We start from the raw sequence: 27,631 nt of genomic DNA, 5'->3' as shown, positions 1-27,631 counted from the left end.
GTGCTTCTGCATTAGTTATAGGGTTTTTTAAAGTACAGCCACAAACAGACACCTTAAGAAAAAAATGACCTCTTTTAAACTGAAAAGAAAATACAGATTGTTACAAATACTTAACCTTCCAAATTGCACCCAAGGTGTGGCACTTATTTTATTTCAATATTATTCGTAAACACACAAGCTGACACATAATTTAGTTAAGAAACAGACTGTTGACAGACAGTGACAGATGGTGAGGGAGTTACAGGGGGAAGGCCTACTCTTAACGCTGACTCAGCGTGAGCGAATGATAGGAAAAGAACACGCCATCCAATTAAGTATTGTGGTACAATAGGTATTGAATTTACATGCAACTCACTATTGCCTTGATAGAGCTCGGTGGGGGATTGGGGAGGGGTCAAGAAAAAATCGTTACTCATATAACATTATATATATATTTTTTATAAGAACATATCAGTGCTTATTCCATATCTTTCATTTAAATGGTGAAAAGATTGAAGATACTTCACTTACATATTTCCTTAGTTATAAGTTTAAACAAAAAAATGATATAAAATGATCTTCACTTTTAATGTAAGAAGCAAGAATAGTAGTTCACAGTTCCAGGAGTAGTTCTTATAACTAACTTTTCATCTCCCTGTTGATTTATGGCACTATTTCTTACAATAATCATCGTCATTTCTTTTTTCAATATTTTATGTTTACGAGTTTTGATATCCTAGCTTTCTGACATTCCATGTTGTCAGTTTTGCGGAATATTTACGAAAGAGTTTGCGGAATTTATATGAAGGAGCAAAGACGGAAAACCAAGCAAAGACGGAAAACCGAAGCAAAGACGATCTCAGGTAAGCTGGACAACTCAGTATTTGATATTTTTAATAATTACACATAATTTTTGCATGAAAATAGAAACATTTTGTTACAAGAAATCATTAAAACAGTGAACTGAAGACATCATAGTCTTCTACCCATTTCCCCATCAATCTGTGGTCCATCTTGACCCAACGTACAATTACACAACATCAGATTTATCTTTCCACACTAGGAAAATCTTATCAGGTTACAATTCAGAGATTAAATGAATGTTTATTCTTTGTAGTAGAGGCACAAGATGTGATGTATTTTCTAGATACTAAGGAAATGTGAGACCACCATCCATACCGCTTCAAACTGTTAGTGTTGTTGTTATACTCTATTAAAAAATATGAGCAAATTCACCAGCTCAACCTGAACAGCATTCTGAATTTCAGCTGGATCACATACAGGGCTTGATCTTATACTGTTGCAAGAGGTGGTGATGTCATTGTCATTTTGAAGTGACTGCTCTAAATTTAAGATTGTACAGTATTGCACACCCAAAGCCATAACCACAGGATTCCACCCAGACATTTAGTCCGAATTCTTCACAGTTTGGCTTTTCCTGGTGTCAGCTGGAGGCTCTGCAGCTTCATCGCCATTCCCATGTTCCCAGTAATCTTTAGCTTGCCTTGGAAAAAGGCCTTTGGAACGAGAATAAGAATCAAGATTCTAACCATCACAATGTATTCATCTGGTATAATAGAAATAGTGGAAATATACAGTAAAATGCATGCATGCTTCTTTTACGGAAAACACAGAAGCCTCAGATGCAGGTAGGGGGCGTGGCTAAAAGCTTTCCAGCATTAAACTAGCATAACTTTAGCTAGGTAAGGTTTGTAAACACACGCAAGTTCAAGTGCAGTAAAAAAATTAAAAACGTTCTGCATTTGATGTAATAAATACTTGTATTAACTGTTTATTTGTATATTCAAATGATAAAATGATATGTTCACAAATTGATGTTTTAAACGTGCAGGTAATACGTGTCGAGAGTTACAGAGATTACTCACGGTCTGTGGATTGAGTTTCCCAGTCATCAGGTCGAGGAGATCAGCATCAGACATTGCGATCGTACAGTCAGATTTTTTCTCTGCAGAAAACAAGAGACCCGGTTAAAGCTAATTATAATAAATACGTGAATAATAGAGGTGGTGGATTTCCTATCAGAAATCAAAAATTAGCTATTTAAATATGCAAATAAAAGCAAATTAGGGTTTAACTAGTTGGCAGAATTGCAGCTTAATGTGGAAAAAAAAAAAAAGAGCTCTGGTGTCACGATACACTTTAAATGAGCCAAAACTCATTTTGCTTTTTCGTACCATCTGCTCTCGCTCGCATGCTGTATAATGCTGCATAATCACAATCTTAAATAAATAAATAAACCCGCAATGGCAGACCTGCGTCGCTGGTCACCGAGCCTTTCCCGTTCTTCACATCAACAACCCAAAGAGCTTCTTTTCCACCAGGGCCGTCCTTCACTTTAAAAGCAAAAATGCCTCCGATCTTCTTCACGTACGCTTCTCCTTCCTGTATGGGCCACAAACAGCTATCGACACAAAACCTTCGAATGTGTAGAAGGTGAAACTAGGATGAGCAGGTTGTCTCGTTCCTACCTCCTGCAGTCTTTTTTCGATTTCTTTGAAAACCGCATAAGATTTGAAGTCCTCTAGACCGGCTGCAGCGCTGGTGGGAAACGCAGCAATCTGCGACCTGAGGGGGGAAAACAGTAACACGCTTTAATGATCCTGGGGGTTATGTATAAAGTCCAAGCTCCTGGAAGTGCAGTGTGATTTTTATTTGACATTGAGATTGGACATTTTTATTCAGTGTGAACAAAAAAAATCTAATACACACAAGAACTTTAAGCTTTCCGGGGTTTTACAGTAAGGAAGGGGTGGTTAAACAATTGTGCTATATCGATATAATCTAAATACAGATCGATAGCAGTGAGTGTGTGCGAGATCTCTCACCTTGCATTCTGAGGGAATCCCATCCTGAATAGTGTAACCACTACGGCTCCACCGAGGCCAATGTTGTGCTGCAGGGCGACCTTCGCCCTCGGGACCTGCCTTTTCCCCGCCTCACCTCTTAGCTGCCAGCACAGCTCTGCACACTGGGCCAGACCTGAGCAATCAAACACAGCACAGAGGGAAGCTTTGAAAACCTGAGACAGATCTGAGCAATTAAGCACAAGCCCTAACACCTTGAGACAAACCTGAGCAATCAAACACAGTCCTTTACACCCTGAGACAAACCTGAGCAATCAAACACAGTAGAGGGAGCTTTGACAACCTGAGACAGACCAAGCAATTAAACACATCCTCCAATTACACAAGACCTGAGCAATCAAACACTGCACATCAATAAATACCTCAGCCACCTAAAACACATCTGAGCAATCAAACACCTGCTTCAATTCCACGACACAGAGCTCAACATTCAAATAGAAAACAGGGTGAGAAGTCAGCGGCCTCAGAGAGCCCAGAGAAATCGAATCCTGCATCCTGCAGAGTTCATTCACTCATGTTCAAACACCCTGAGGACAAAAACAGGTCAAAGAGCTAATAGTCAATAAACAGAAGAGATCGCCTGAGTCAGATCAAAGTACTCGGTACACAGAACATGACGGGTCAAATTCAAGCAAATGTCCATTCACCTAATTCTCTGAACCGGGATTGGGATTAAAACTGAAGGATTGCGCTGTTAGGATTTTTCTCCATCCAGGTGTGTGTAAACCCCATAGCAGGTGTTTAGCTTGAGCCTATTAACACCTACTTTGCCTGCACCTTGACACATTACGTCACTTAATTCCCTTCGTGTGAGCTTCTCCTTCTGTAGTGCATGGCGTACCTGTAGCTCCGAGCGGGTGTCCCTTTGATATAAGCCCTCCGCTCGGGTTCACTACCCACTTGCCCCCATACGTGTTGTCTCCTCTGTCAATCAGATCTCCGGCTTTACCTGCGAGCAAACGAGAAAGTGACGTGCAAAATCCTTAATCTGTTTTCCAGTCAAACAAACTGGTAAAAACGTATGTTACACGAACAACCTACAGTATATGGAATTATTTCATATGTAAATAAATACACTGTGGCTTTCAAACCATAAATCTTACTGAAAAAGAAAAAAAAAAAACAACAAACACAGGAACTAGGGGAAAAACCCCTAAAATACCTTCAGGACAGAGACCGAGAGCTTCGTACGTGATGAGCTCGTTGGCTGAGAAACAGTCATGCAGCTCGATGACATCGACGTCTGCCGGTTTCAAGCCTGCTGTCTGGAAGCACTTTTTGGCAGCGAGGCGCGTCATGTCGTAGCCGACCTGAAAAGAAGGAGGAGCAAAAAAGAAGAAGTGTGTAATCTGTATATCATATCCAAATAAACAAACAAACAGTATTTCAAAATTCAATAAATGAATCAAGCAACAGCAAATACATCCGCTTGGCCTAAGCGGATACAAGCTCCGCCCACATGCTCCTCATTTGCATTCCATATGCATATACCATGCTCATCCAGATTTCTAGTGCTGCTATAGGAAGATTTAGGGGGTGTTTTATGCAAATTATATGCAAAAGTATGCATATGACGTGAATATTATACATTTTTAAAAAGAGGTAGAAAAAGAGCTAAAATTATCTGCTTCATCCTCCACCCACCATCTTGATACAGCTGTTCTCCTCAAATGTTGTAGTGAGATCAGTGACCATCTCCTGAGCGATGATCTCCACAGCTTTGGCCTCCAGACCGTGTTTCCTCACAAATCCCTCACTGGCTAGCACTGCTGCTCCGGCTCCATCAGATGTAGGGCTTAAACCACACACACGCACACACAAACACATCAAGATGTTCTTACACAATCCGGATTAAACCTTAAATCTGCATGAGCCCTACGTGAGCTACTTACCAGCACTGAAGAAGTGTGAGGAACTCAAAAACCTTGCGTGATTTAATCACCTGCTCCAGACTGTACTGGTCCTGAAACTGAGAATATCTGAGGAGACATGTGGAGAGCAAGAACAATATCATGGTGCTGTTTAGAAGACTAGGTATACTAAATAATCTAATAGTTTATCATCTTGGAGGTCTAAAATCATGTTAATTACGATAGTATTTCAGACTTCCTACTGGTAAGAAGATAAAGATAAAGCTTCGAAAACAGGTTTGTGTCTTATACAATGGTGTGTCTCCAACTTTGTGGTAAAAGTTCAGGAACGAACCACGTATGGGTGGGAAAAATCGGGTGAAACGACAGATTTGGATTTTTTTTCAACTTACGGATTGTTAATTGAGTGCTTGTGATTCTTCCAGGCAATTTTGGCAAAGTGTTCAGGTTTGGTTCCTACAACACACACACACACACACACACACACACAACATGAAACCATATCACAAGATACACAAAAAAAGCAAACAATACGGAACAGAGTCCTGCTTCCAGGTCTTACCGTACTTCTCCATGTGTTCTCTCCCAGCGTTGCCGAACATCTGAGGAGCAGCCGGAGCTGCCGCTATGCCGTATCGGTTGATCATCACCTCCATGTGTTTATCCATAGGGTTGGTTCTGTCCATGTACTGCAAGACAACAAAACCCCAAATATTTACACACAGTTATAGTTTCCTTTGACTCGTATCCATTTGTCTTTACTGCTCTGTCCATCTGTTCTTTCACCTTCGAGGACAAGGAGCCTCGTTCCATCTTCTCGAAACCCAAAGCGAGCACACAATCAGCCAAACCTTTCAAAAACAAAGCAGGAACAAACTTCTGGCTTATTCTGGAGTTCTACATTGTAAGGTATATAGATTTAAATACGTATCTAATGTATAACTCTTATTGCGTGTGGAGTCTTGTACCTCCCTGGACGAGCTGGCGGGCCATGAAGAGCGCGGTGGAGCCCGTGGAACAGTTGTTATTGACGTTGATTATAGGGATCCCCGTCAGACCCAGGCTGTGGTATATAGCCCGCTGTCCGCACGTGGAGTCGCCTTCAGGAGCGATCACAAAGTTTAGTCTCGCTGTCGTAATCCACGTAACCACGAAAAGCGTCAGAGAAATGAAAGTGTACCGTAAACATATCCCACGCAGGCCTGTTCGACTGCGGAGTACGGCACTCCTGCGTCGGCCAAAGCTTTCTGTCCTAAAACAGATCAACCTGATGTCAATAAAGACATTCATAATAGGGGTGACTCATTGCAATTTATTATAAATTAATAATAATACAAAATAACCTGCTTCTTTGGCCATTTCTGGATAATCTCCATCTCTTGCACCTGGCTTATCAAACTGCATGTTAAGAAAAAAATGATATTTTATAATTATATAGTCATTATAATACTGTTATAAGTTATCATTTTCTCCCAGAAACATGCCAGAAGCTTGATTTCTCTTGCATTTTTAACCGCGAAACTTGAATGAATGATCTCAGAACCTTCAGGATGAAACCCTGGTACACCAATTCACTATGAACTCTCACCTACTGTTATATAAGAGCAACCTTGAACCCTGAACCCAGAGTTCAGACAGTTATTGCAAACCAGATATGGGCTTTGTACAGATTTTGTAGCGATTTTGGTGTAAAAACAACTAAAAAACACCCATACAGTATATTGCACGTGTTTTTATTGTTGTCAGGTTTGTTCTAAAGTAAATATAAGTAAATATAGCCTTTAAAAAGATGTACAACTTTGATGCTCATTAGAGTGGCTAGAAAATATTTATAATGTAGTGACATTTATTTAAATACATTTGTTAATGTTGTAATTGACTATTTGATGACTAGGAGGAACTTCTGTAGTAATCAGGTCAAAACTAGCTAACCGTGCCAGCTAGCATGTAGCATACGGGCTAACAAACGGACGTTAGTTAGTTTTGCAAGACTGTTCGTAATAATTTGTCATTAATGTTAGCACGGAAAATGTTTCTTTTACCTTCGTCATCCCGACCCCAACAACAAACACTCTGTTCTTCGCGGGAGCCATTTTCCTGGACCTGCACCTGACTGAGGAACTCCTGAAGCAAACACAACCTTCACAATACTGGGAATCGTTTCTGAAGAGTCGAGTCTGCCTTAATGGTGGCTTTAAAAGGAGGCAGGGAGTCGATTCTGAAGAGTCGAGTCTGCCTTGATGGCGGCTTTGAAAGGAGGCAGGGAGTCGATTCTAAAGAGTCGATTCCAAAGAGTTAGGGGTTTCGATTACATTGGACCAGCGAAGTAAGAATTGGATGGGGAATTAAATAAAATAAAAGCAAAAAAAAAGAAGATAAAAATGCCAGAAAGGTTTTAGTGGTAACTTCTCAAGCAACATTTTCTAGTTTGTCGAAAAATCTGAGATTTGTGGACACAAAGTGCCAGAGTGAAATTTCGCTACAGCACAGGATCAGAATTAGATTTTAAGATTTTATCATGTCCAAAATAAAATTAATTATTGTTGAGGTTTAGGGTCGTGCATTTCACACATAGGCCTACCTAAATCAATCCACCTCTTAATACCACCATCAGGTAAAGAACACACACCACTACTTCCACTCCAGAGGTGTGTTAGTCCAGACAGGATGTCCAGTGGACCTCGTACTTCTTACAGACATTACGCAGAAACTATAGGAATGTGTGTTAAGAGAAACAAGTGTGAGGCCCTCTCAATATTAACAAATCAGCTAGTTCGAGATCGAACCAAACAATTCTTTGATAACATTTTTATTAAGATCAGCATCTCCAATGCTCATCTTTCTTGTATTCCCAAACATGTCTATTTACAATTCTTGTATTTTTTATGAATGTTCCTTGTATATGGTCTCTTTTTTCCTCACTGGATTTTCAGGCCATCTCCACTCCGACGCTTTCAACACTTGATAAACTGATGTGTGACTTCATAGATGCCCACCGACTCGCTGGCTTTCTCGTCGTAGTCCGTCCAATCCTAGAAAGACACGATGGGTTTATTCCACATAGTCTACTGGATGTTCTTAATGAGTGCAAAGTGCAAACTCTGACTTACTTTCTCCTGAAGGTTAATTTCAGGGAACTGAGTGGTCGTCTCTGCGCCCTGAGCCGCAAATCCTGCCTGAGAAACAAAAAACAACAACATGGAGCTTCGTCTCGGCCTGGAATGTGAAGTACAGGGAGGAAAAAAAAGGGACGTTTATTCCTCACCTGAGGTTGGAAGTCGACCGGCTCGAGGCCTCGACACTCAAACTGCACCATGGTCTTGAACCTCTCGCTGTCCTCTGCCTTTAAGAAACAACTGGGATAATAACCATGTCCATAAACTACTTAGAAAAATGATATCTACAGTAAAGGACAACGTTTAATCTCAGTCATCGCTGTTCATAATATACTTATATATTCAACTCAAGTTCAATCGGAGTTAAATATGCTTCATAATAGAAAAAAATTCCAGTAGAGTGGAACAATAAATAAATGCACTGGACACAAATAAAATACGTTAAATATATTTCTGGTCATGGAGAAGGAAAAAAAACCCGCTCTGAAGCTCACTGTATACAAACATCTGACCTTTAAGCTGGTTATTAATAAATAATAAACACAAGTGTTTGGGTTTGAACTCACGTTGTACGGCGTGATGGTGTCCTTCAGGATATCTGTGGGTGAAATCCAGTGTTGAGGTTAATGTCTGGAGTTTCTTTAATTTTTACGTAAAGCAGCGTCCACATCTGCATGCCAGCAGCTGGGATTGTTTCAGTGCTCCTTCTCCGAGATGGTTTTGGTAAACAGTAAATGTATTTTGCGCAGGCTAGATGCTAAAACAATTATTAATTTAACTCAGAATAATTAAAATGGGTGGCCCCGCCCACTTTTACTGGGGGCGTGGTTTGTGGTCATTAAGTTCGCAATTAAGTTGATTGGTATCAAAGTAAGTGAGTGTGTGTGTGTGTGTGTGTGTGTGTGTGTGTTTACCAATGGAGTTCTCCCTGGAGCACAGTTTACACTTCTGGACCATACTCGCACTGCCTCTGCCTCCTTTTAACGGCATGCTGTCCTGAGGAAACCTTTATATCAGTAATGAATAAATACAGACTGAAAAAACTATTTAATTTCTATAGAAAGCAACAGATCATGATGTCCTTACCAGCAGTGTGATGTACTGCCATTTATCTGAGATTTCACCGCAGTTTCCACACTTCAGCTGCAAAACGAAGAATATCATCACGTCATCGTTTCACAGCGCTGCTATAGAGGCTGAATCCCGAATACACTCACACTCCCTACACACGCCCACTATGAAGGGCACAAATAAAACACAGTTCTGTAGCCTAACAAGGGCACTATGTAATCCGGAGATATCAATTTGGCATTCAGCCACGAAAAAGCTAAACTTAGCAGCACGACTTTGCAGGGAATTACAGGGTAAAACAACCCAAATATACACCAAAATAATGAGATACATTCAGGTTCAGAACTACAGCTAATATTGTTTCTGCCTAAACATTACCTTTAAATACCAGCGGAAGTCGTCTCCGTCAGGTCGAACCTTCGTGATGTTCTCCAAAGTTGCTTTGAACTGCAACCCGAATTTCTGAAGTAAAAAATAAATATTATATTTATATCATTGTCAAAAAAAAACAACAACAAAGAACCAGAAAATGACAGGTCCTACCCCCATGTTGGTGTTTGGACTTGGGAGGCGATTGCATACATGCGCTTACTCAGCAGTATTAATTACGTTGGCGTTGCGAGTGCGCTGGGTGAGAGCGCCATCTAGCGGTCAAAGACTGACCTAGCGTGTTGAGTGAGAGCACCATCTAGTGGTCTGAAACAAACAAACGTGCGCTTAGTATGTGAGAGCACCATCTAGTGGACAGGACCAAACTAGAATGCACCTGCTGAGTAAGAGCGCCATCTCGCGGTCAAGACTAAACTAGCGTGTTGAGTGAGAGCACCATCTAGTGGACAGGACCAAACTAGCATGCACCTAGTGAGTCAGAGCGCCCTCTCGCGGTCAAGACTAAACTAGCGTGTTGAGTGAGTGCACCATCTAGTGGTCTGAAACAAACAAGTGTGCGCTGAGTATGTGAGAACGCCATCTAGCGGTTAAGATGAAAGCCGCATGCAAAAAAATTAGTAAATTAGAGTGCCACCTAGTGGTCAATACCAAATGAACATGAACTAAGTGATCGCACCATCTAGCGGTGACAATCTAAACAGCGCGCACTTAGTGAATGAAAGCGCCATCTTCCGGTCAGGAGCAAACTAGCACCGGTACACTACTAATGCACAATAAATTCGTATACAAGTACACTATGTAGGGGACCAAACATTAACCCCATCGCACTACATAGTGCACTAAATGTCTAATCGGTCACCCCTACTGGGACGCGGCCATAAATAAAGGAATGAAAAGGGAAAAAAAAAACGTACAGTACAATTTGCTTGTCAAATTCTTATTTTATTATTATTTCAGTTTCTTTCAATACACTTTCATTATTAAAGCCTCACTCTTCTTCTAATATAAAAAAAGTGAAAAGAAATAGTCTAGCTTCCTAGTGGTCTAACTACAATTCAAGTACTGGAGGATGCAGAAAATGCATAACATTTGAACTCCCTGACATCACACTGGTTTAGATTTTTTTAATGCACAAAGTCAAATACATCAGAAGGAAAAAGTCATATAACATGAGATTTTATTCAAGAGTACAATTACGCATTACAATTAGCTTTCAAGTGACCGCTAATGGGAGCAGCTGTGTTTTTGTAACACTCCGTCTTGTAACACGTCTTGTGGAGAAGATCTTCACGAAGACTTTGGTATAAAACCATCAGTAGAGCAGAGTCAGAAAACGTGACCACATGCACACCTTATAAAGGGTGGGACGTAAACATTTTTGGCGTTTAGGAGAAACCCCAGCCTTTGTGTTAACTCTTCCTGAGTTCTGACTTCAAGTTTCTAAAGGCATCTCACACACACGCACACACACACACACGTTCTCGCTCTCTCTCTCTCACCCATTTGAACTCAATCACAGCGTTCCAACACCTGGAGTGTTTTTTTTTTTTTTTTAGTCTGAGCAATGAAACACTGTTTTCTACAAATAAGGATGACGATGACAATGAAGAACAGAAAACATTCCCAAACTCAAGCTGGGCAGAAAAATAAGAAGGTAAATGCAAAAAAAAAAAAAAAATCTCATATCAGCCAGCTCAAGTGGCCTTGGCCCTCCAGAGTCGATGAAAGAGCATTGAATGGCGTTTCACAAGGCCGGCCTCCACCCTCCTCAGAAGGAGGGACGCGACGAGGTCAGTGCGGTCTGCTGGACTCGGACGAGCGCCTCTGTCGGGGGGTCACGTGACCGTTCACGTGTCCGTTTTGGCGTTTGCCAACGCCACCGTTGAGTATGTCCTGAATGTGCTGTACGATAAGGTTTATTGCAACTGCGAGACAAATAAAAGAAAGAAAGAAAGGCTTTCACTTCTCAAATATACATTTACATTCTTTTCTTATACAGCGCCCCCTGGAGTTAAGGGCCTTGCTCATATGGGCAGCTTGTTCTCAAACCCACAACTTTCCTTTCGGTAACCCGGAGTTCAATTAACATTTTCTTTTATTGCAAAAAAACAAGTAAACAGCTATGAGGAACATCACAAGTTCACTGATGTGTAAGATATTCTCAATAAATAATGCTTTCTTTCTGAACAGACTCACCGAAGTTGTCGGCACCACGTGGGATGATGACATCTGCATATTTCTTAGTCTAAGGCAGAAAGAACAAAAAATACAGCAAAACTGCATGTAAATACAGAAATATGTGAGTAGAAATTAAAAAAATGAATAAAAAGAAACTCACTGGAAGACAGAATTCCTCAAAAGCTGGCTTTACAAAATTGATGTACTGGGACAAGACTGGCTCCAGCTCACGTCCTCTCTCGCTGGTGTCTCGTAGAACTAACACACACACACACACACACACACACACACGCAGGGTTCAATACTCCATTGTGATGATTCTATTGTATTCTCTGTGGGTGTGGTTTGTCTATCGTCGTAGACATGTACCTCTACGAGAGAGCCGTGTGTCTGGATCGGTGTCTACGAACAGCTTCATGTGAAACAGGTCCCGGATCTCCTGCAAGTAAAACATGAGAATTCCCTCGAACAGAACCACGTCAGCCGGATACAGCGTCACAAACTCATCCTTCCTGTTACAGTCAGAACAGAAAAGTCATCCTGGTTGTGAATTTCGGATACACACCGAACGCGTAAGAGATCAAACAAAGGAAACCAGACGATCGGCTGATTGATCGACACACAAATAATCATGTGACTGTCAAGAAAGCAAACGGTATACAAGGCAGCTGACCTGGAATGCGTGACAAAGTCGTACACTGGGATCTGGACCGTCTTCCCCTGGATGATGTCATGAAGCGTCTTTAAGATCAGCTCGTTGTCAAAGGCGTCTGGACAAAATGGATGTTAAAAACAAAAAAAACTAAGCATGCTGTCTCAACCACACCCAAACTACCAGACTGATCCAACTGATACACAGCATTTATCACCTGGATGATCGAAATTGAACTGCCCTTTCACCGCTTTGGACTTCTGTTCAGGGGTAAGCTCTTTGTAGAAACTGTCCTGGCTCAGGGTGGCGACCTGACGCTGCCGGTGATCGATCTTATTCTGCCCCAGCATCTCCATGATCTTGGCACATACCGAAGACTGCAGAGGAGTTTATGCTGATCACGTGACATGAAACGTTTTGGGGGGGTAATAAACAAAACCTGAAACCTTTTCCTAGTCAGATCACTCGCTTTATGAGGGTACTTTTTAAAATAATAAAATATATATTTTTAAGGAAGAAAGGGGTTTTGGGGAACTTTTGAAACAATGACATCATTAAGGTTAGGGGAATGAACAGCTGTCGTCATATTTCCAGCTAAATGAGCAGCCCACGCGATTAGATCATCGTCGTCGCACTTTTTCGACGTCATCGTGTAAACAATAGCAGAATAACGGCGAAATCCCCAAGTAATTAATATATTTTCCAAGAAAACAATAATAATGAACAGACGTTTTTAAAATACCAGTTAACACCAGTAAATACTTTTAAATTCGCCCAACAAAACTGGTTGGATATTGTGTGCAATACCGGTATAAACATTTGTATACATATAAAATAGCTGGTTAATTAGCTTATTAATTAATTACCAATTAATTAAATAATTAACTGGTTTGGGTTTTTTTGCTAGTGAGCTGCTTGTGTTTGGCCACGTGTTGAGAAATGAGCTCATTCCACTAATAGAAGCGGTCGCACACTGATGACGTGTCTTGACAAAGGAAAAACCCACGCGCCGCCGCCATCCCGCAAACTGGGAATTCCGATTACAGAATAGTTTTTAATCGAGTATAAAGTTGTGGGTTTTTTTGCTTTGGTCTTTGAAATGTTGTAATGATCACTTAATATCTATAAATGTATAATTTTATAAATGATAACCGGGTTATTAATCAAAGCCACGCGGCCGGAGCGCGCGACCACTGGCATCATACATGGGCACAAAAGAAACTGAATTCAGATGGAGGGGGGGAACACATCTAAAGCGAATCATGGAAGAGTAAAAAAAAAAAAAATGAAACCTCGAACCTTCCCACTGGCTGTGCCTCCTGAGACCCCGATAAGAAACGGCTGTCTGATGGAATTGCCATTTTCCTCCTGGTCCTGAAGTCGTGTCTCACTGTCTCCTGCCATGCTGCAGTGCTGCGGCCCCGGTGCAGGTCCAATCCCAATCCGGTCCCTGCGCACTACGTCTGGAATGTAGGTCCTCAACTCCCAAAGACAGACTACTAATTCATCCAATAGGCCAATAGAGACTGAAGACCAAGCCCTGCCTCTTTACCGCCCACAGCCCAAACCCCAAATTCACCCCTAGTGCACTAGGTAGGGCAGAATCCCTGTCTAATTCACCACTTACTAACACCAGTAGTGCACTCACACAAGAGGGAAGGGAAAGTACTGGTATTTCGACATCTATATTTTTGTTGTTAATACAGCCCATATTAAAGGAAGTTCACCTTCTTCTTTCTGGATCTGCCTGATTCATCCTGGTGCTCTACCACTGATTAGAGTTCTCTTCAACTGGAGACCACTCACTGCAGCTGAACAGTCTGAAAATCTATGAGGTTCCTGTGAAAGAACCATCAAGATGGATTTGGACTGTAATAAATATAAACTGTCTGCTATAATGGGTTAGGACTAGTTGCCCTGAACAGTTTTTGCATACAAGTCTCCATCAGTGTGCAGTTAATGACCTTAGCAATGATGGAATTACAATAAATTGACATTTGGTGTTGAAGATGAAGACTAAACCCTTTTTAGTTTGGTTCCTCTCAAGGTTTCCTCCTCGTGAAGTCTCAAGGAGTTTTGTCTTTGCCACTCTCGCCACTGGATCGCTCACTAGGGATCAACTTTAAGAGATAATTTGTGAATGTATATTCATAATATTTTTATTTCCGTGAAGCTGCTATGCGACAATGTCCATTGCTGTACAAATAAAATTAAATGTAAATAATAAATGAGTCATGTTTTTCAAAAAGAATGTCATTGTCTCGTTTTATTGCATGTATTTAAATTATAACTAACGTTTATTAACTATGAATAACCAAAATATTGTAAATAGTGTGTGCTGACACTGTGATCTACAGAAAAATAAAATTCCTAACAAAATTGAGAAAGGAAGAAAAATAAATCAGGTATAATCCAAATAAAAGCATGTATTACAAAGCAAAATGTAACTTTTTATCAAAAAAAAAATTATAAAGAAAAAAATATTTTTGACACACGGTGAATGCTGTATTAAATGACCAATAGAAACCACCATTTGAGAAGCCCCGCCCCATCTTCACTAAACATCATTTACATAAATTATCTTTAAAATAAAACTACTTTATTACGAATGTATACAATTTCCACTACACCTGTATTATCTTACAAAATATGACGAAATAAAATCTGAGCAAAATAATGATAAAATTTAGAAAGCAAGTTTTCAGGAGATGAGTGACGTGTGTTATAGCCAATCGGAATCATCATCATTAGAATAAACCACGCCCCCTGAAAACCAGCTGCTCTACCCGCTGCACGGATTTCTGCACGCTAGTTGCGGTGGTAGTGTGCGGTTTAGGACACAGCCCTGATGCAGCTGAGGGAAGGGGGCTTGTGTTTATGCAGGTTATAACCGTGCCGCTGGAGTACACTAGTGTTTAGTTTCCTGGTCGGAGATCAGGTGTGTGTGTGTGTGTGTGTGTGTTTTCAGGTGGTGTTAGATGTCTCCTGCAGCGATGCGTGTGCTGAGCTCTGTTCTACTCTCCCCGCGCCTCCGCGCCTCAGTCCTCCGCCTGAACCGGGCTGCTTCATCGGGGAGCACGCAGATAACAGACCCGCTGAACTTTTGGGGCGGCAACAGGGTCAGTCTCGGGGGTGAGATCGGATCAGAGCCGGTGTACGAACCCGCGACAGGTGACGACTTCTGTTAATGTTCCTAAAAAGATTAACCCGGTGTCCACTACACAACACTACAATTGTCTCAGTCTGGTTGTGAAGTTAAACTTTGTCCAGCAGTCACGTGCTCATGTTCTACAACCTCTCTTTCACATCCGGGCCATTCAGCGTCACCTTAACCTTCTTCAAGATGTATGCAAAAAAAAACCAGTGACATCATACATTCATTTGCATATTTATTTTTCCATGACGATCAAAATATTATTATAGAGTTGGAGAAACAATTGTGATCAGTAATTGGTTAATGGAAAATAGTTCTTTTCAGTGATTGGTGAGTTGATTGGTCATGACTGATATTCTGATTGGTTAAGTGATGTGCCAGTTATGAAACAGTCATAATCAATGAATAGTTATGACATGCACTTACTTTTGACAGCAAATAATTGCATAATAATGAAATGTTAATAGAAAAAATTCAAATACATGAATAAATTAGCTTGTGAGTGTGTGTGTGTGTGTGTGTGTGTGTGTGTGTGTAGGTCTTGTCTTATGCCAGCTGCACCCTTGTCGAGCGGCGCAGGTGGATGAGGCCGTAAACAGCGCCCGCTCGGCTTTCACACACTGGAGTAAGATGGCTGGAATGGAGCGAGCCGGGATCATGCTGGAGGCAGCACGACTCATTCAGGTACACTGAGGTCAGAGGTCAGCTAGATGAAAATGTGCAACTCGTTTTATCGACACACTGAAAGTTTTAGCACCCGTGTCTTCATCTGATGAGGTTTTGTTTAAAATGTTTTCACCTGATCCGGTTTAAATTGGAGAAGCTCAGTCGCTGTTGGTGTGATTTCTGTGGACAGAAAAGAAGAGAGAGATTGCCGAGGTGGAGGTGGTCAACAACGGCAAGTCGATCACTGAGGCACGGCTGGACGTGGACTCCGCTCGGCTGTGTATCGAGTATTTTGCAGGTCTCGCCACAACTATGGCAGGTTCGTTAGCATGTCAGAATTTCCTAATAAAGTTCACTGTAAATGAGATAAAATGGAAATTGGTGGCACTGTAAAGTACTTTGGAGCAAAGTATCAGTATGTTCATTTTGGCTGGATTTTGATGAGAAATTGTGACACTTCTGTCATAATAATAATAATATTATCGGGTTTATAGGGCAGCATGTACAGCTAGCTGGAGGATCGTTTGCATACACACGCCGGGAGCCACTGGGAGTGTGTGTGGGAATTGGAGCCTGGAACTACCCGTTCCAGATCGCAGCTTGGAAGTCGGCTCCAGCTCTTGCCTGTGGTACTGTTTCTCATTTCAAAATGATAGTAATGTACATTTATATACACCAGGATGTTGGTATTGATTAAGATTTTTGCGTTCACAGGGAACTCGATGGTGTTCAAACCATCCCCATTGACCCCAGTGAGTGCAGTGCTGCTGGCTGAGATTTACACGCAGGCTGGTGTTCCTGACGGTTTGTTTAACGTGGCGCAGGGCGCTCAGGAGACAGGCGCACTGCTGTGTCAGCATCCCGCTGTGGCCAAGGTCTCATTCACCGGGAGTGTGCAAACTGGCAAGAAGGTACGTTGCTGTTTTCTTTAATCAGTAGCTGATGGAGTGTAAACTACAGTGCTGAAAATGGCACATCATTCACTAGCAATGTCATATAGTTGCCTCTGCCATAAGACTAACATGGACCAGAAGAATCCACAAATCGCACATTCGAAGGAAAAACGTGTTTGTAAATATATTTGAGGTAAATGAAAGTTATCACATTAGACTGAAAGTCCGGTGTCTTTTTGCCCTTTCAGATAATGGAAATGGCATCCAAAGGTGTGAAGCCAGTGACCCTGGAGCTCGGTGGCAAATCTCCACTGATCATCTTTGAGGATTGTAACCTCGAGAACGCAGTTAGAGGAGCACTTATGGCCAACTTTCTGTCTCAGGGACAGGTACTGAAGAACAGTTATAGCATGATAGACATGCAATTGCATTTGTAACTGCTATCTGTCAATGATTATACACAGTTCTGACCCACATTAGTAAAGGAGGCACTTTTACCCCACGTTTTACACACAGGTGTGCAGTAACGGGACGCGGGTTTTCGTGCACAGGCCGATTCTCACACAATTTTTGGAGGAGGTGGTGAGGAGAACCAAAGCTATCCAAATCGGGGATCCCTTTCTGGAAGAGACACGTATGGGTGCGCTGGTTAGCCGAGAGCACCTACACAAAGTGTTGGGATATGTGGAGCAGGCCAAAAGAGAGGTCTGAGGCACATTCAACAAGCATTACTATTTATCTTTTCTCAGCTACACTGATTTACACTGAATTACTTTTAAAGCTCTTCAATATTGAATAATAATGGATATACACAAAACATGAATCCACCTTTCACATAAGCATTGGCTACTTTTGCCTATTGAATTTTGATTGGCTCTTACGATTGCATTGATTCTTCCTTGTCATTTGCTCATTAACCTGAGTTTCTAGTTTAGTTTTTCCTCAAAATTTAATTACATTTTCTTTGTAAGGGGGCTCGAGTGCTGTGTGGAGGAGAGCCGTTCACACCGGCAGACCCTAAACTAAAACACGGATATTATATGACTCCTTGTGTGCTTGGTGAGTTTTACTATTATCAGAGATAATGTTGCTTCACCACCAGCTAGTGATCACTGTTTACAACCTTGGGAATTGAAATCCATTTGAGTAGATTAGATATGTGGAAGTACAAAGGCATTGAGGAAAATCGCTATGCGACAAAATGTATTGCAAAAATGTCTAAACTTTGTGTGCTGAATAATTTGTATGTAGACAACTGCACAGACTACATGACATGTGTCAGAGAGGAAATCTTCGGGCCTGTGATGTCGGTGCTGACTTTCGACACTGAGGACGAAGTTCTTCACAGGGCAAATGACACCACCATGGGCTTGGCTGCTGGAGTTTTCACCAAGTAAGCAGTCCTTTTCGTATATTTACAATAGATTCAGAGAGTCAACCTTCTAAATAACTGTGATTTATTAAATTTACTAGCGTTAATGCTCATAAAACATCCTTGTTGCCAAAAGATTAACAGGGATGATGTGATCTGATTTAATATGTTTACATGTTCATGTCAGATTCATCACATTTGGACACGTTTGTTAATAGCACTGCCACAAGAGGGCACCACTTATCTTTAGATGTTTTGATCCCTTATTTTTGTTTCTTCTTTCATTTCTGTCTATCAGAGACATTCAGAGAGCACACAGAGTGATCGAGAACCTGCAGGCCGGCTCCTGCTTCATCAACAACTACAACATCACGCCTGTGGAAGTGCCGTTTGGAGGCTATAAAACTTCAGGTAATAGGCAAGAAAAATAAGTTTGACTTTGATGAGCATAATTACAATTATCCGAATGATTATGAAAATAATGATCCCAGTGTGTAGCAGGTCCATAATTGGAAGGCAATTAAAAATAAATAAATAAATAAATAAATTGGGAAAGATCTCTGTGCAACATAGTCACACAACAAGGTTTATGTCCATCTTTGTGGCTAGATGACATCTAAAATGTCCTCTGATTACTATCTTAGTATTAAAGATTCTTGTTGAAGATTTATTTTCTTATATCATGTCTTTTCAGGTATAGGAAGAGAAAATGGCCAGGTAACCATGGAGTACTACTCTCAGCTCAAGTCTGTGGTGGTTGAAATGGGAGATGTGGACAGTCTCTTTTAAACCCAAGACAAACACTGTATGTCCTTTGTACGAACATTCTGCACTCTAGGTCTTACTGAAACTCAGTAAAAGCCTAAAGGTACATCATTTGGGTCATAAAGACAAGCTGCTAGAAATAAGAAGGTCATAACTTGCTAATTAACTGCCATGAATGAGGAGCAGTCATATAATCAGGTAATAGCTGGTGATTTGACTTCTAGGATTTAAACTGTGCATAAATAAGGAATTATTTCATTAATTTAATCACTGGAAATAGAGCCTTATTTTCTGGCGATAAACAGACTTGATATTTATATTCTATAAAGTGCCTTATCATGAGGAGGGGTGGGGTGATCCGGGGGATTGGGGGGTCCTGGTATCATTCACTGATCACCACAATAGTTTTGTTTACTATCTGCTTATAACTTAAGCGGAACGGCATTTTCTGAGCTCCTGAATCCCCCGAATCTCCTGAATCTCCAGATATTAGACTGTTATACAAGGGAATCTTTACGCAATTTTTTTCCTTACGTGTACTGTTATCACAAATAAATAAACATGACCTTTTCCTTTCTCTCTGTAGGTTCAGGGATTTTTATAATAATAAACTGAAATAAGCTAAATGACAAAACAATTAAAAAAAAAATCCATGCTGCTTGCATAAAGGCACTAACACTAATCTGTATTTATGAATGTTCTACTGCTTAAATAATAATAAAAGCTTTAATGACGGACGGCACTGTAGCAATAATGATTTGTATTTAAGTTAAGAATCTCATGTACAGGGAAGCAGAATATAATAAAAGAAACAAAGTATTTTTAATTACGTATTTTTATGCAGTCTGTGCTTTTCTCTTTCTACATTTTGAAACAGTATCAACTGGTAGATCAATAACATCTGAACAACAATAACAAAGAATTTACAACAGTTATAAACGTTTTCCTTCAGAAAAATAAGGGTGCAAATATATAACTGGATATACATACTACAAAAATACAATCTATACAGTGTATATAGAGTGCTTTTAAATTAATTTCTTTCTTCTCTTTGACAGTTTGTTGCCTGCTCTCTGAAGATACAAAAAAAAAACGTTAACCGTTAAAATCTGATTAATTCTTAAATATCTATAAAATCATTCCTACCTTTATGGTGGCTTTTTTGGGTTGCTTGAACTGTGCAGCTGATTCTAGAGGGAATGTTTACAGAAGTACTGATGAGTAATAGCTACATTTTCTGAGGACTTCCAGACTCTGAGTCAGATGATAACCTTACCATCATCAGAAGGCAGATCCTCCTCCTTGTGTTGTCCAGGCACCTATTTAAAAAATTAAATTTATAATGAGCTCTCAAAGTGTAGTGACCTGGAGACTTACGTTACATAGTTTTCTTGGCTTTAATGCACTTTAATTAGGGTAAACAGCTCTAATTTATATAATTAGTATAAAGTACTTCACCTCCTCTGTGGACCCCTGAACGGTCTCTCTAAGGTGGTTGCCCTCCTGCAGTTTACTCACACGGCCTTGCTCAGCTGCTACTCCAACTTTCAGCACGTGGAAGGGAGTCTGCAGGTCTCCCACTCTGAAGTGCACTGCGGTGCCCTCGAACCAGAGGCTGTCGCACACTCCCTCTTTAAAGCCCGGTGGCTCATAGTCTGATGGTGTCACTGTCGCATTTTAAACAGGACATAGATACAAAGTACAATTACTTGACAGATGTTGGCCAAAATGCTGGTTATTTACATTGTGTTAATTTCAGGGCCTCAAGACAAACTCTAACACACAGCGTTTTAGACTCTTCCCACAGCTGTGTTTACGTTACGCTACGGATGTTTGTTTTACCATCATCGTAATAGTAGAGCTTCATGGTTAGATAAACATCATTGGGAAGAGCATCCAAATTCTGCATAAGGAGAAAAAGCTTTCTGATCAACAGAATCGAGGCTGCCTTTGTGTCCTCCATGGTCACCCTCAACTCGATGTTCTCATTTCTTCAACAAAGAAGTCAGATATGTATCATTAGCACATTCAAACAATGGGTATTGAAAAAATGACTTATTTAACAGATGCCATATGAATAATTAGTTAAATATTTTGAAATAATTAACATACAAATGTGTGTACATGGTTTACCTATAGTATATGATATAAACTCTTCTACAGTTCACTTTACTATCAGCTCTACTATTTATATCTTGTAGTTTAGCTTTAGAGAGGAAATACTTATAATTTACCATTACGTTCATAAAGGGGGTTGTGAAGTGTGCATTGCATTGTGAATGGAATAGCACTGGAGTCATGGGAGCAAGCAAAAACTTCCCAGGAGGATTTCCGCAGAAAGGTCATGTTTGAATACTGGCAATGTGCCAGCAGTGCAAAATTAACCAATCATTGGTGAAAGCTCGTATGCAGAAGAAAAGACTGGTCTTTCCTGATTCTGCAAAGATTCTGTGGTTGGCTTCGGAAATCTCGGGCAAAGCACGTGCTACAATAGTTTTCACCCTCTCTGGTTGGTAGCTGCCATGTAATGGCAAAGGGCTACAAAGTGGGAGGGAAATGGCTAGAAAATGGGAAGCAGGAAGTTTGTACTTTTATCTGGTTGGGAGTGAGTGATCAGATATGAATCTTGTGGGACAAGGAAGCATCATGTTCAGTATCACAGGTTACTTTAATTTTGTGTTAAAGCTTCAGAGCTTTGTTTTTTCTGAACTATCAGTATGATCAATAATACTTTTGACACCGTGCAAACACGTTACGTAAAGTTTTTAATAAGAAATGAAAGTAATTTATAATGTATGTGAAAAATTAGTTTGTAGAGTGCTAAATACATTAGCACTGCACCCTCTGGCAGTGCACTTATTAAACATAATGAGGGGGTATGTTGATTAACTGATGTTTTGGAGCAGACGACATGCAGTGAAGAGGTGCGTGCGGAGTCCTTGGTGATGTCCACAAATTACGTCGGGTTTTACTTGCTTATGTCTTACCTGATGATGTCCATCTGAGGCCTGTGGTCTGTGTATTTGAACTTGAACTGGTAAGACTCTATTACATGCTGTAACAAATTCAGAAATGAGCATTAATGCTGATCTGTGTGTGTGTGTGTGTGTGTGTGTGTGTGTGTGTGGTGTGTGAGATGGCACTTATACCTTTACAAAAAGTAATATGTGCTGTTATAGTAATATGTGACACTTACATTTGTGTCATCTGGGTCTCTGTGTACCTGTTTAAATATGGGGTATAAATTAGACTCAATGCAATAAAAGAGCAAGACAATCCCCTGGGGCAACTAGGTAATGCACTTACCCCAATAAGCACAATTTGCAACTGTAAAAAAACAATAAAGCATTATTAAATCTTGAGTCAGCACAATCATGATGTAATTTAAAACTCAAGAATACAGAACATACATATCGATTTTCCAAAGCATCAAAACACCCCATTAGCCTGGAAAGAAAAACATGGGTATTTTACATAAAACATTGTTTCTTTATTTCAAACAGTGTGCAAAAAAAGGAAACAATAAAGCATAAAAAAAAGAGATCATAGGTACCTCTGATGAGTATACTAACATCATTATAATATACTATATGCATAACATAAATGAGGCTTGCGTACGTTTTACACAAATGTAGTGTATAATGTGAATAATGTTTAAATCGCTATGCATTGTAGTTGTCATGATTTTTCATTGGAGCAAAAAATAAATAAAAGTGTGTCCATATAAACATTTATGAAAATTTTAAACCACTTAATATTAGTGCCGTAGGTCACTTAATAATGAATACTTACCACTTGACAATTTTGCATGCTCCTGGAGTGGTACAGTTCTCTTTAAGGACTTTGATGCATAAATCTAAAATTTTAAATATGATAAATACTGTGAGAGACCTTGAGCTAAGACCTCAAATGTGATTGTTTTGACTATTGAAATGTTGAAACAATGGCTATAAAAAATAATCACATTAAACATGTTCCCCTTCTTTGAACTCTATCTGAAATGATTGTACTGTCCTTAGAATAATTATTCACAATAGGTGACAAAGGAATAAATAAAACAGATTGAATGGTGATTATTTATTGACGTGTAAAATCTCAAGCTGTAATGTATGTAATGGATATTATTCTTATGAGGTCAAACAACGAAAAAGACCACCTTCTAAGTAACGGGATCGATACGCGTCTTCGGGAAAGATCCCACGCAGGTATGTTATAGTGGACACCGCCAGGACCAGCATCCGCTTAACAAACACCAGTGACTGTTCCTGGGTTCTCAGCTCCTGATTGAATAAGCTATCCCACTGGAAGCATTTTGAACAAAAAAACATTAATAGCATATATAATATAATAATATAATAATGAGATATTTGCTAATCACAATGAACAAATGGGATTGGTCAGAACGTCAACATAATAGTCATTGTCTTCTTTCCACTGCTTTAATATCTATTACAGCAGTTGTTTGGGTTTTATGTATATATATATATATATATATATATATATATATATATATATATATATATATATATATATAAAATACCCGTCAGACACTTGCACACACCTTCTAATTCAGTGGATTTGATTTATTTTTGCAGCAATTTAACAATGAAGGCCTGATGGTCTAAAGCAAGAAGGCAAGAAATTAAACTCTTGACAAATCAAACTGAAAACCATTCCAGGTAACTACTTTGTGAATCTGTAAAATATGTTCTGGGTTGTTTACTACATAATTCCTTTCATGTTCTTTTATAGTTAGGATGTCTTCAGTATTAATGCTGATAATAGTGAAACCACTTAAGGAGAAGGTGTGTTTGTTGGCAATTTTTTGGTATTTAGTAACCAATAAGTCACCTACTTATTTCGTTTATGTATATATATATATATATATATATATATATATATATATATATATATATATAGTTACTAATTATTAATAACAATAAATACAATTATTTAGTAGTTGATACATTATTTGACGTTTTGTTTTTTTTCTACAAATTCTAAAATATAACTAACTCCCGTGTATTTTATTTGATTTTATCTTACCATTATTCTGGTGAAGCGAAATAACTTGTTATATTAGTTACTATAAATAAGTATTGTTAGAATTAGGATTAATTATAGCAAGCTAACTTCTTTGGTTTGCTTTTACCTCAGCAATCTCCTGCTTTGCTTTTCCTCGTTTTTTCAGTACGGTCGCCATTCCCTCACTGAAAATTCTAACTACAGCAAACTTGTTGAAATTAAAATGTATAAATATCAAGTTTTAGGTATGTAATTGGCGAAAACAGCATCTCAGTCTCCTGAGGGGGGAAACTGTTAGCCAAGAAGCTAACGAACGAATTCCTGTGTAGGAGTGCGTGACATTAAAGGCTCGCGCGAATCAATCAACTGAATCATTTAACAGACAAAGGAATCGATTCAGATTCAAATGCAGTTTAGCGTCTATAAGATGGGCAATAAAATTATTCTGCCATCTGACAAGTGCAAATATATCAATATACAATATACACAATATATGTAGAGAAATATGGGATATATACATTTCAAATATGAGGTAGGTACATTGTATTTAGAGTGTTAATGCACATGGTATATAAATATGTAGAAGATAATCTATAATAGTGTAGTGTAGAGTTCAGTAGGGTTTTGTAGTTAGAAGAAAGCTGGTCCGGAAGCTGTTCATTCTGGTGCCCATGTTCCTGTATCTTCTTCTTGATGGAAGGAGGTTAAACAGATTGTGACTAGGCTGTGAGGAGTCCCTGATGATGTTGTGTATTCTCTGAAGGCTGCTTAAATTATAACTATATTGTCCACATCATGTTACACAAACTATACTTTAAACTTTGGGTATCTGAATGATCTGAACAGCATCTATATCATAATACAATTATGTTTATTTTAGATTTGTGGCAATTACGGTGATTCAGGGTACTATTTTTATTGTATGTACTGTGTATATACCATCAAGGTTTAAAACTTGGTTTACATCTGTTACAAAATCTGTTTCTCGGTAGAAATAGAGACAATCTTGAACTTGCCCAAGTTCCTGTTATTCCCTCAGCGTGAAGTGTTACAAAATCTGGTGTTGAAAAACCAGAACAAAAGCCCGAATCCAGTTACTTTTAGTGAAACCAGAATAAAAGCCAGATCCTGTTGTTATTTTCTGCTTTTATCTCACAAAGAAAATATGAAAAGGGTTAAACGTACAAAACAGCAGTCTTTTACATGACCATCACATTTCTCACAAAGTCACACAAAACATAAACAACAATTACAAACCTATGCACTCATTTTAGGCTTAACAGTGTCGTAATTGTTACTGAGGTTCGATATAAGTGCCAGTGTGGGGCCCGTTAGACTACACTGCTGCAGAGTCTTATGTGTTTAGTTTTGTTTGGAGAAGAAATCTTTGCTCTTCTGGACATCAGGCTTGATTGTGTCTTTTCCGGGCTTCCATCCGGCCGGGCAAACTAAAACATGATACAAGAATAGGTGTCAATACCTTATTAATGACTAAATTATTAATATGCAGATTTGTGACACGTAGCCACCATCACTCACCCTCTCCGTGTTTGTCGGTGAACTGAAAGGCCTGGACAAGACGAAGTGTCTCGTCAATTGAGCGACCAACAGGCAGGTCGTTGATGGTTATCTGCCTCAGGATGCCTTTATCGTCAATGATGAAGAGGCCTCTGAGAAGAAATCATTCAAATTGAACGTTAGAGGATGTCCACAAACAAATCATTGCTGACTACACAAATCACGATCATCTCTGCACATTTATTCCCACCTGTAAGCAATGCCTTCATCCTCCTTTAGTACACCATAGTCTTCAGAGATTGATCTTTTGGTGTCAGCCACCAGAGGAACCTTCATATGTCCCAGACCACCTTGTTTCCTGGGGGTGTTTATCCTGACACACAGAGGGGAAAATTTTTGTGATTATTATCGGCAAACGTGTTAAACGTTCAAGCTTGGGTCTTTAGGAAAAAAACAAACTGATTGCAAACCCTCACCAGGCAAGATGGCAGAAATGCGAGTCCACAGATGCTCCGATCACCTCACAGTTGATCTTCTTAAATTCCTCGGCCGCATCGCTGAAGGCAATAATCTCGGTGGGACACACAAAGGTGAAGTCCAGAGGGTAAAAGAAGAAAACTACATACTTGCCTGCAAAGAAAGGTTGTTTTAAATGTCAGTGGTTCTGGAACTGGTACTTAGATATCGTGTGAAAATAGGAGGTCGCACCTCGATAATCAGACAACTTCAGGTCCTTGAACTGGCCATCGGGCATCACCGCCTTTGCTGTGAAATCAGGGGCAGGTTTGCCGATTTGCGCTTTGCCAGCCGACATCTTCTGTTGGACTGCAAAAGAGGAACAGAGAGGTTTCTTTACAAAAACACTGAAACGACAAAAGGCTTGAATGTAATCGGATAGTTGCCGTTTAGATAATACAGTAATACTAGATGAACATATGCACTAAGAGAAAAATGATCACTGAAAACCAGTCACATGCATTCAATTATGTTGCAATAAACTTCAACTCAATTGTTATCGAAATCTAACACAAGGTTTATGACTTCCTCAATTTTGCAACATTTACTCGAGTCAAGGTCCAGGTACCAGCACAAGCACTGCTTACTACAGCCATTCATTCATTCAAATAATCACATTAATAGTTCAATTTAGACATAATTGAATAATCTATTCCAGCTGAATGTTACACAACATATTAAAACCGCCATTTCATTGTAAAAGAAAAAGAAAAAGAAACCCGACTGTAAAAAAATGGTTTGGTACTTTTGTGGCCGCATCCAAAATTGCTCCCTATTCCCTACACCTGCGCACTACACCGAGTATTCAACAATACCCGCTACACCCTACTTACTTCACTATAAAGTGGATTAGAAAGCTGATTCGGATGCAGCCCAAGCTAAAGCACTCCTATTCAACAGGTTTTCACTGAAATCAAATCTCCCTTAAAACTATTATAAAAATAAGTTTTTTGTAAATATAAAACTTTAGATTAATGTGTATTTTTTATATAGTAGATATATAACCTCAACGTTGCATAAATGAAAATTACTGAATGCAAAAGCTGCACGTGCAATTTACATATGATTGAAAAGTCTCAAAGTGAAAATGCTTGCTTTAAAACAAATATAATATTCTTCAATAATAATAATGATGATGATAATAATCTGGGTAAAACCTACCTCCGGTTCCGTGTCTCTGCAGAAAGTTTGGAAAACCCGATGAGTACACCGAGCACGGGATTATATAAGAGCGCTGAAATCTCGCGTGATTTTATTGACCCACTGTAAAGGCATGCTGAATTCTCGCGAGACTTGATTGACCCATAGTACAACACATAGCGGTAGAAGAAAGACTGACTGGAGTGGACTATTCTGCCTTGCCTAGCATGACTCTGCACATTTGTTGTCCCTTTGCATATTTGTCTTAATGCCAAGGAAAGATAACGTAAAATAAATATATAGAATATTAACCATGGTGAACCTTCACATCGCTTTTATTATGTAGGCTAGTTAAATGTTAGCTACAGTTAATACTCAGTAATTCACTAATACTTCTTGCCAAATCTGTTCTTTTATACTGCTTAGATCCCAAAAACTTT

General features: G+C 39.6%; 6 protein-coding genes across 7 annotated transcripts; 1 reads left to right on the top strand and 5 right to left on the bottom strand.

Annotated features, from left to right (window-relative positions):
* Positions 1–856: 856 nt before the first annotated feature.
* Positions 857–7,097, bottom strand: scp2a (sterol carrier protein 2a). Its single transcript, XM_046851415.1, has 16 exons — positions 6,778–7,097; positions 6,079–6,133; positions 5,916–5,987; positions 5,704–5,835; positions 5,522–5,586; positions 5,298–5,424; positions 5,128–5,191; positions 4,757–4,843; positions 4,509–4,659; positions 4,027–4,174; positions 3,706–3,813; positions 2,826–2,979; positions 2,469–2,565; positions 2,253–2,382; positions 1,866–1,945; positions 857–1,496 (listed from the first exon to the last, which is right to left on the bottom strand). Exons 1-16 carry the CDS (start codon positions 6,826–6,828, stop codon positions 1,401–1,403), a joined length of 1,617 nt encoding a protein of 538 aa, XP_046707371.1. The 5' UTR covers positions 6,829–7,097; the 3' UTR covers positions 857–1,400.
* Positions 7,098–7,528: 431 nt separating this feature from the next.
* Positions 7,529–9,583, bottom strand: czib (CXXC motif containing zinc binding protein). Of its 2 annotated transcripts, none has more exons than XM_046851417.1 (8): positions 9,466–9,583; positions 9,301–9,384; positions 8,938–8,994; positions 8,766–8,847; positions 8,418–8,449; positions 8,001–8,078; positions 7,846–7,911; positions 7,529–7,767 (listed from the first exon to the last, which is right to left on the bottom strand). In XM_046851417.1, the coding sequence occupies exons 1-8, from the start codon at positions 9,469–9,471 to the stop codon at positions 7,690–7,692; spliced, it is 483 nt and encodes a 160-aa protein (XP_046707373.1). In that variant the 5' UTR covers positions 9,472–9,583; the 3' UTR covers positions 7,529–7,689. The 2 variants fall into 2 exon arrangements, with proteins under 2 accessions (XP_046707373.1, XP_046707374.1); XM_046851418.1 differs by having other exon boundaries at positions 8,938–9,086; positions 9,466–9,489.
* Positions 9,584–10,421: 838 nt separating this feature from the next.
* uck2b (uridine-cytidine kinase 2b) lies at positions 10,422–13,634 on the bottom strand. The gene is made up of 7 exons (XM_046850657.1): positions 13,442–13,634; positions 12,360–12,519; positions 12,164–12,260; positions 11,860–12,002; positions 11,651–11,748; positions 11,509–11,557; positions 10,422–11,237 (listed from the first exon to the last, which is right to left on the bottom strand). The coding sequence occupies exons 1-7, from the start codon at positions 13,544–13,546 to the stop codon at positions 11,104–11,106; spliced, it is 786 nt and encodes a 261-aa protein (XP_046706613.1). The 5' UTR covers positions 13,547–13,634; the 3' UTR covers positions 10,422–11,103.
* A 1,291-nt stretch (positions 13,635–14,925) lies between these two features.
* On the top strand, positions 14,926–19,569 carry aldh9a1b (aldehyde dehydrogenase 9 family, member A1b). The gene is given in 11 exon segments (XM_046851797.1): positions 14,926–15,313; positions 15,835–15,990; positions 16,153–16,281; positions 16,457–16,591; positions 16,677–16,873; positions 17,104–17,244; positions 17,372–17,560; positions 17,827–17,914; positions 18,107–18,248; positions 18,526–18,638; positions 18,922–19,569. Coding segments are annotated over 11 exon segments (1,578 nt in total). The 5' UTR covers positions 14,926–15,120; the 3' UTR covers positions 19,017–19,569.
* Positions 19,570–19,792: 223 nt separating this feature from the next.
* On the bottom strand, positions 19,793–24,992 carry zte38 (zebrafish testis-expressed 38). The gene is made up of 12 exons (XM_046851795.1): positions 24,145–24,992; positions 23,149–23,293; positions 22,785–22,848; positions 22,403–22,439; positions 22,299–22,319; positions 22,189–22,215; positions 21,980–22,047; positions 20,835–20,983; positions 20,451–20,659; positions 20,269–20,311; positions 20,139–20,182; positions 19,793–20,065 (listed from the first exon to the last, which is right to left on the bottom strand). The coding sequence occupies exons 1-12, from the start codon at positions 24,193–24,195 to the stop codon at positions 20,021–20,023; spliced, it is 903 nt and encodes a 300-aa protein (XP_046707751.1). The 5' UTR covers positions 24,196–24,992; the 3' UTR covers positions 19,793–20,020.
* Positions 24,993–25,146: 154 nt separating this feature from the next.
* Positions 25,147–27,347, bottom strand: prdx1 (peroxiredoxin 1). The gene is made up of 6 exons (XM_046851796.1): positions 27,213–27,347; positions 26,244–26,360; positions 26,012–26,165; positions 25,786–25,908; positions 25,557–25,687; positions 25,147–25,465 (listed from the first exon to the last, which is right to left on the bottom strand). The coding sequence occupies exons 2-6, from the start codon at positions 26,347–26,349 to the stop codon at positions 25,380–25,382; spliced, it is 600 nt and encodes a 199-aa protein (XP_046707752.1). The 5' UTR covers positions 26,350–26,360; positions 27,213–27,347; the 3' UTR covers positions 25,147–25,379.
* Between the last annotated feature and the right edge of the window lie 284 nt (positions 27,348–27,631).

The sequence above is a fragment of the Silurus meridionalis genome, chromosome 6 (assembly GCF_014805685.1).
Source record: "Silurus meridionalis isolate SWU-2019-XX chromosome 6, ASM1480568v1, whole genome shotgun sequence".
NCBI classification, from domain to species: Eukaryota; Metazoa; Chordata; class Actinopteri; order Siluriformes; family Siluridae; genus Silurus; species Silurus meridionalis.
Note: the sequence above shows the minus strand (reverse complement) of the source record. Positions and strands in the feature narration are given on the sequence as shown.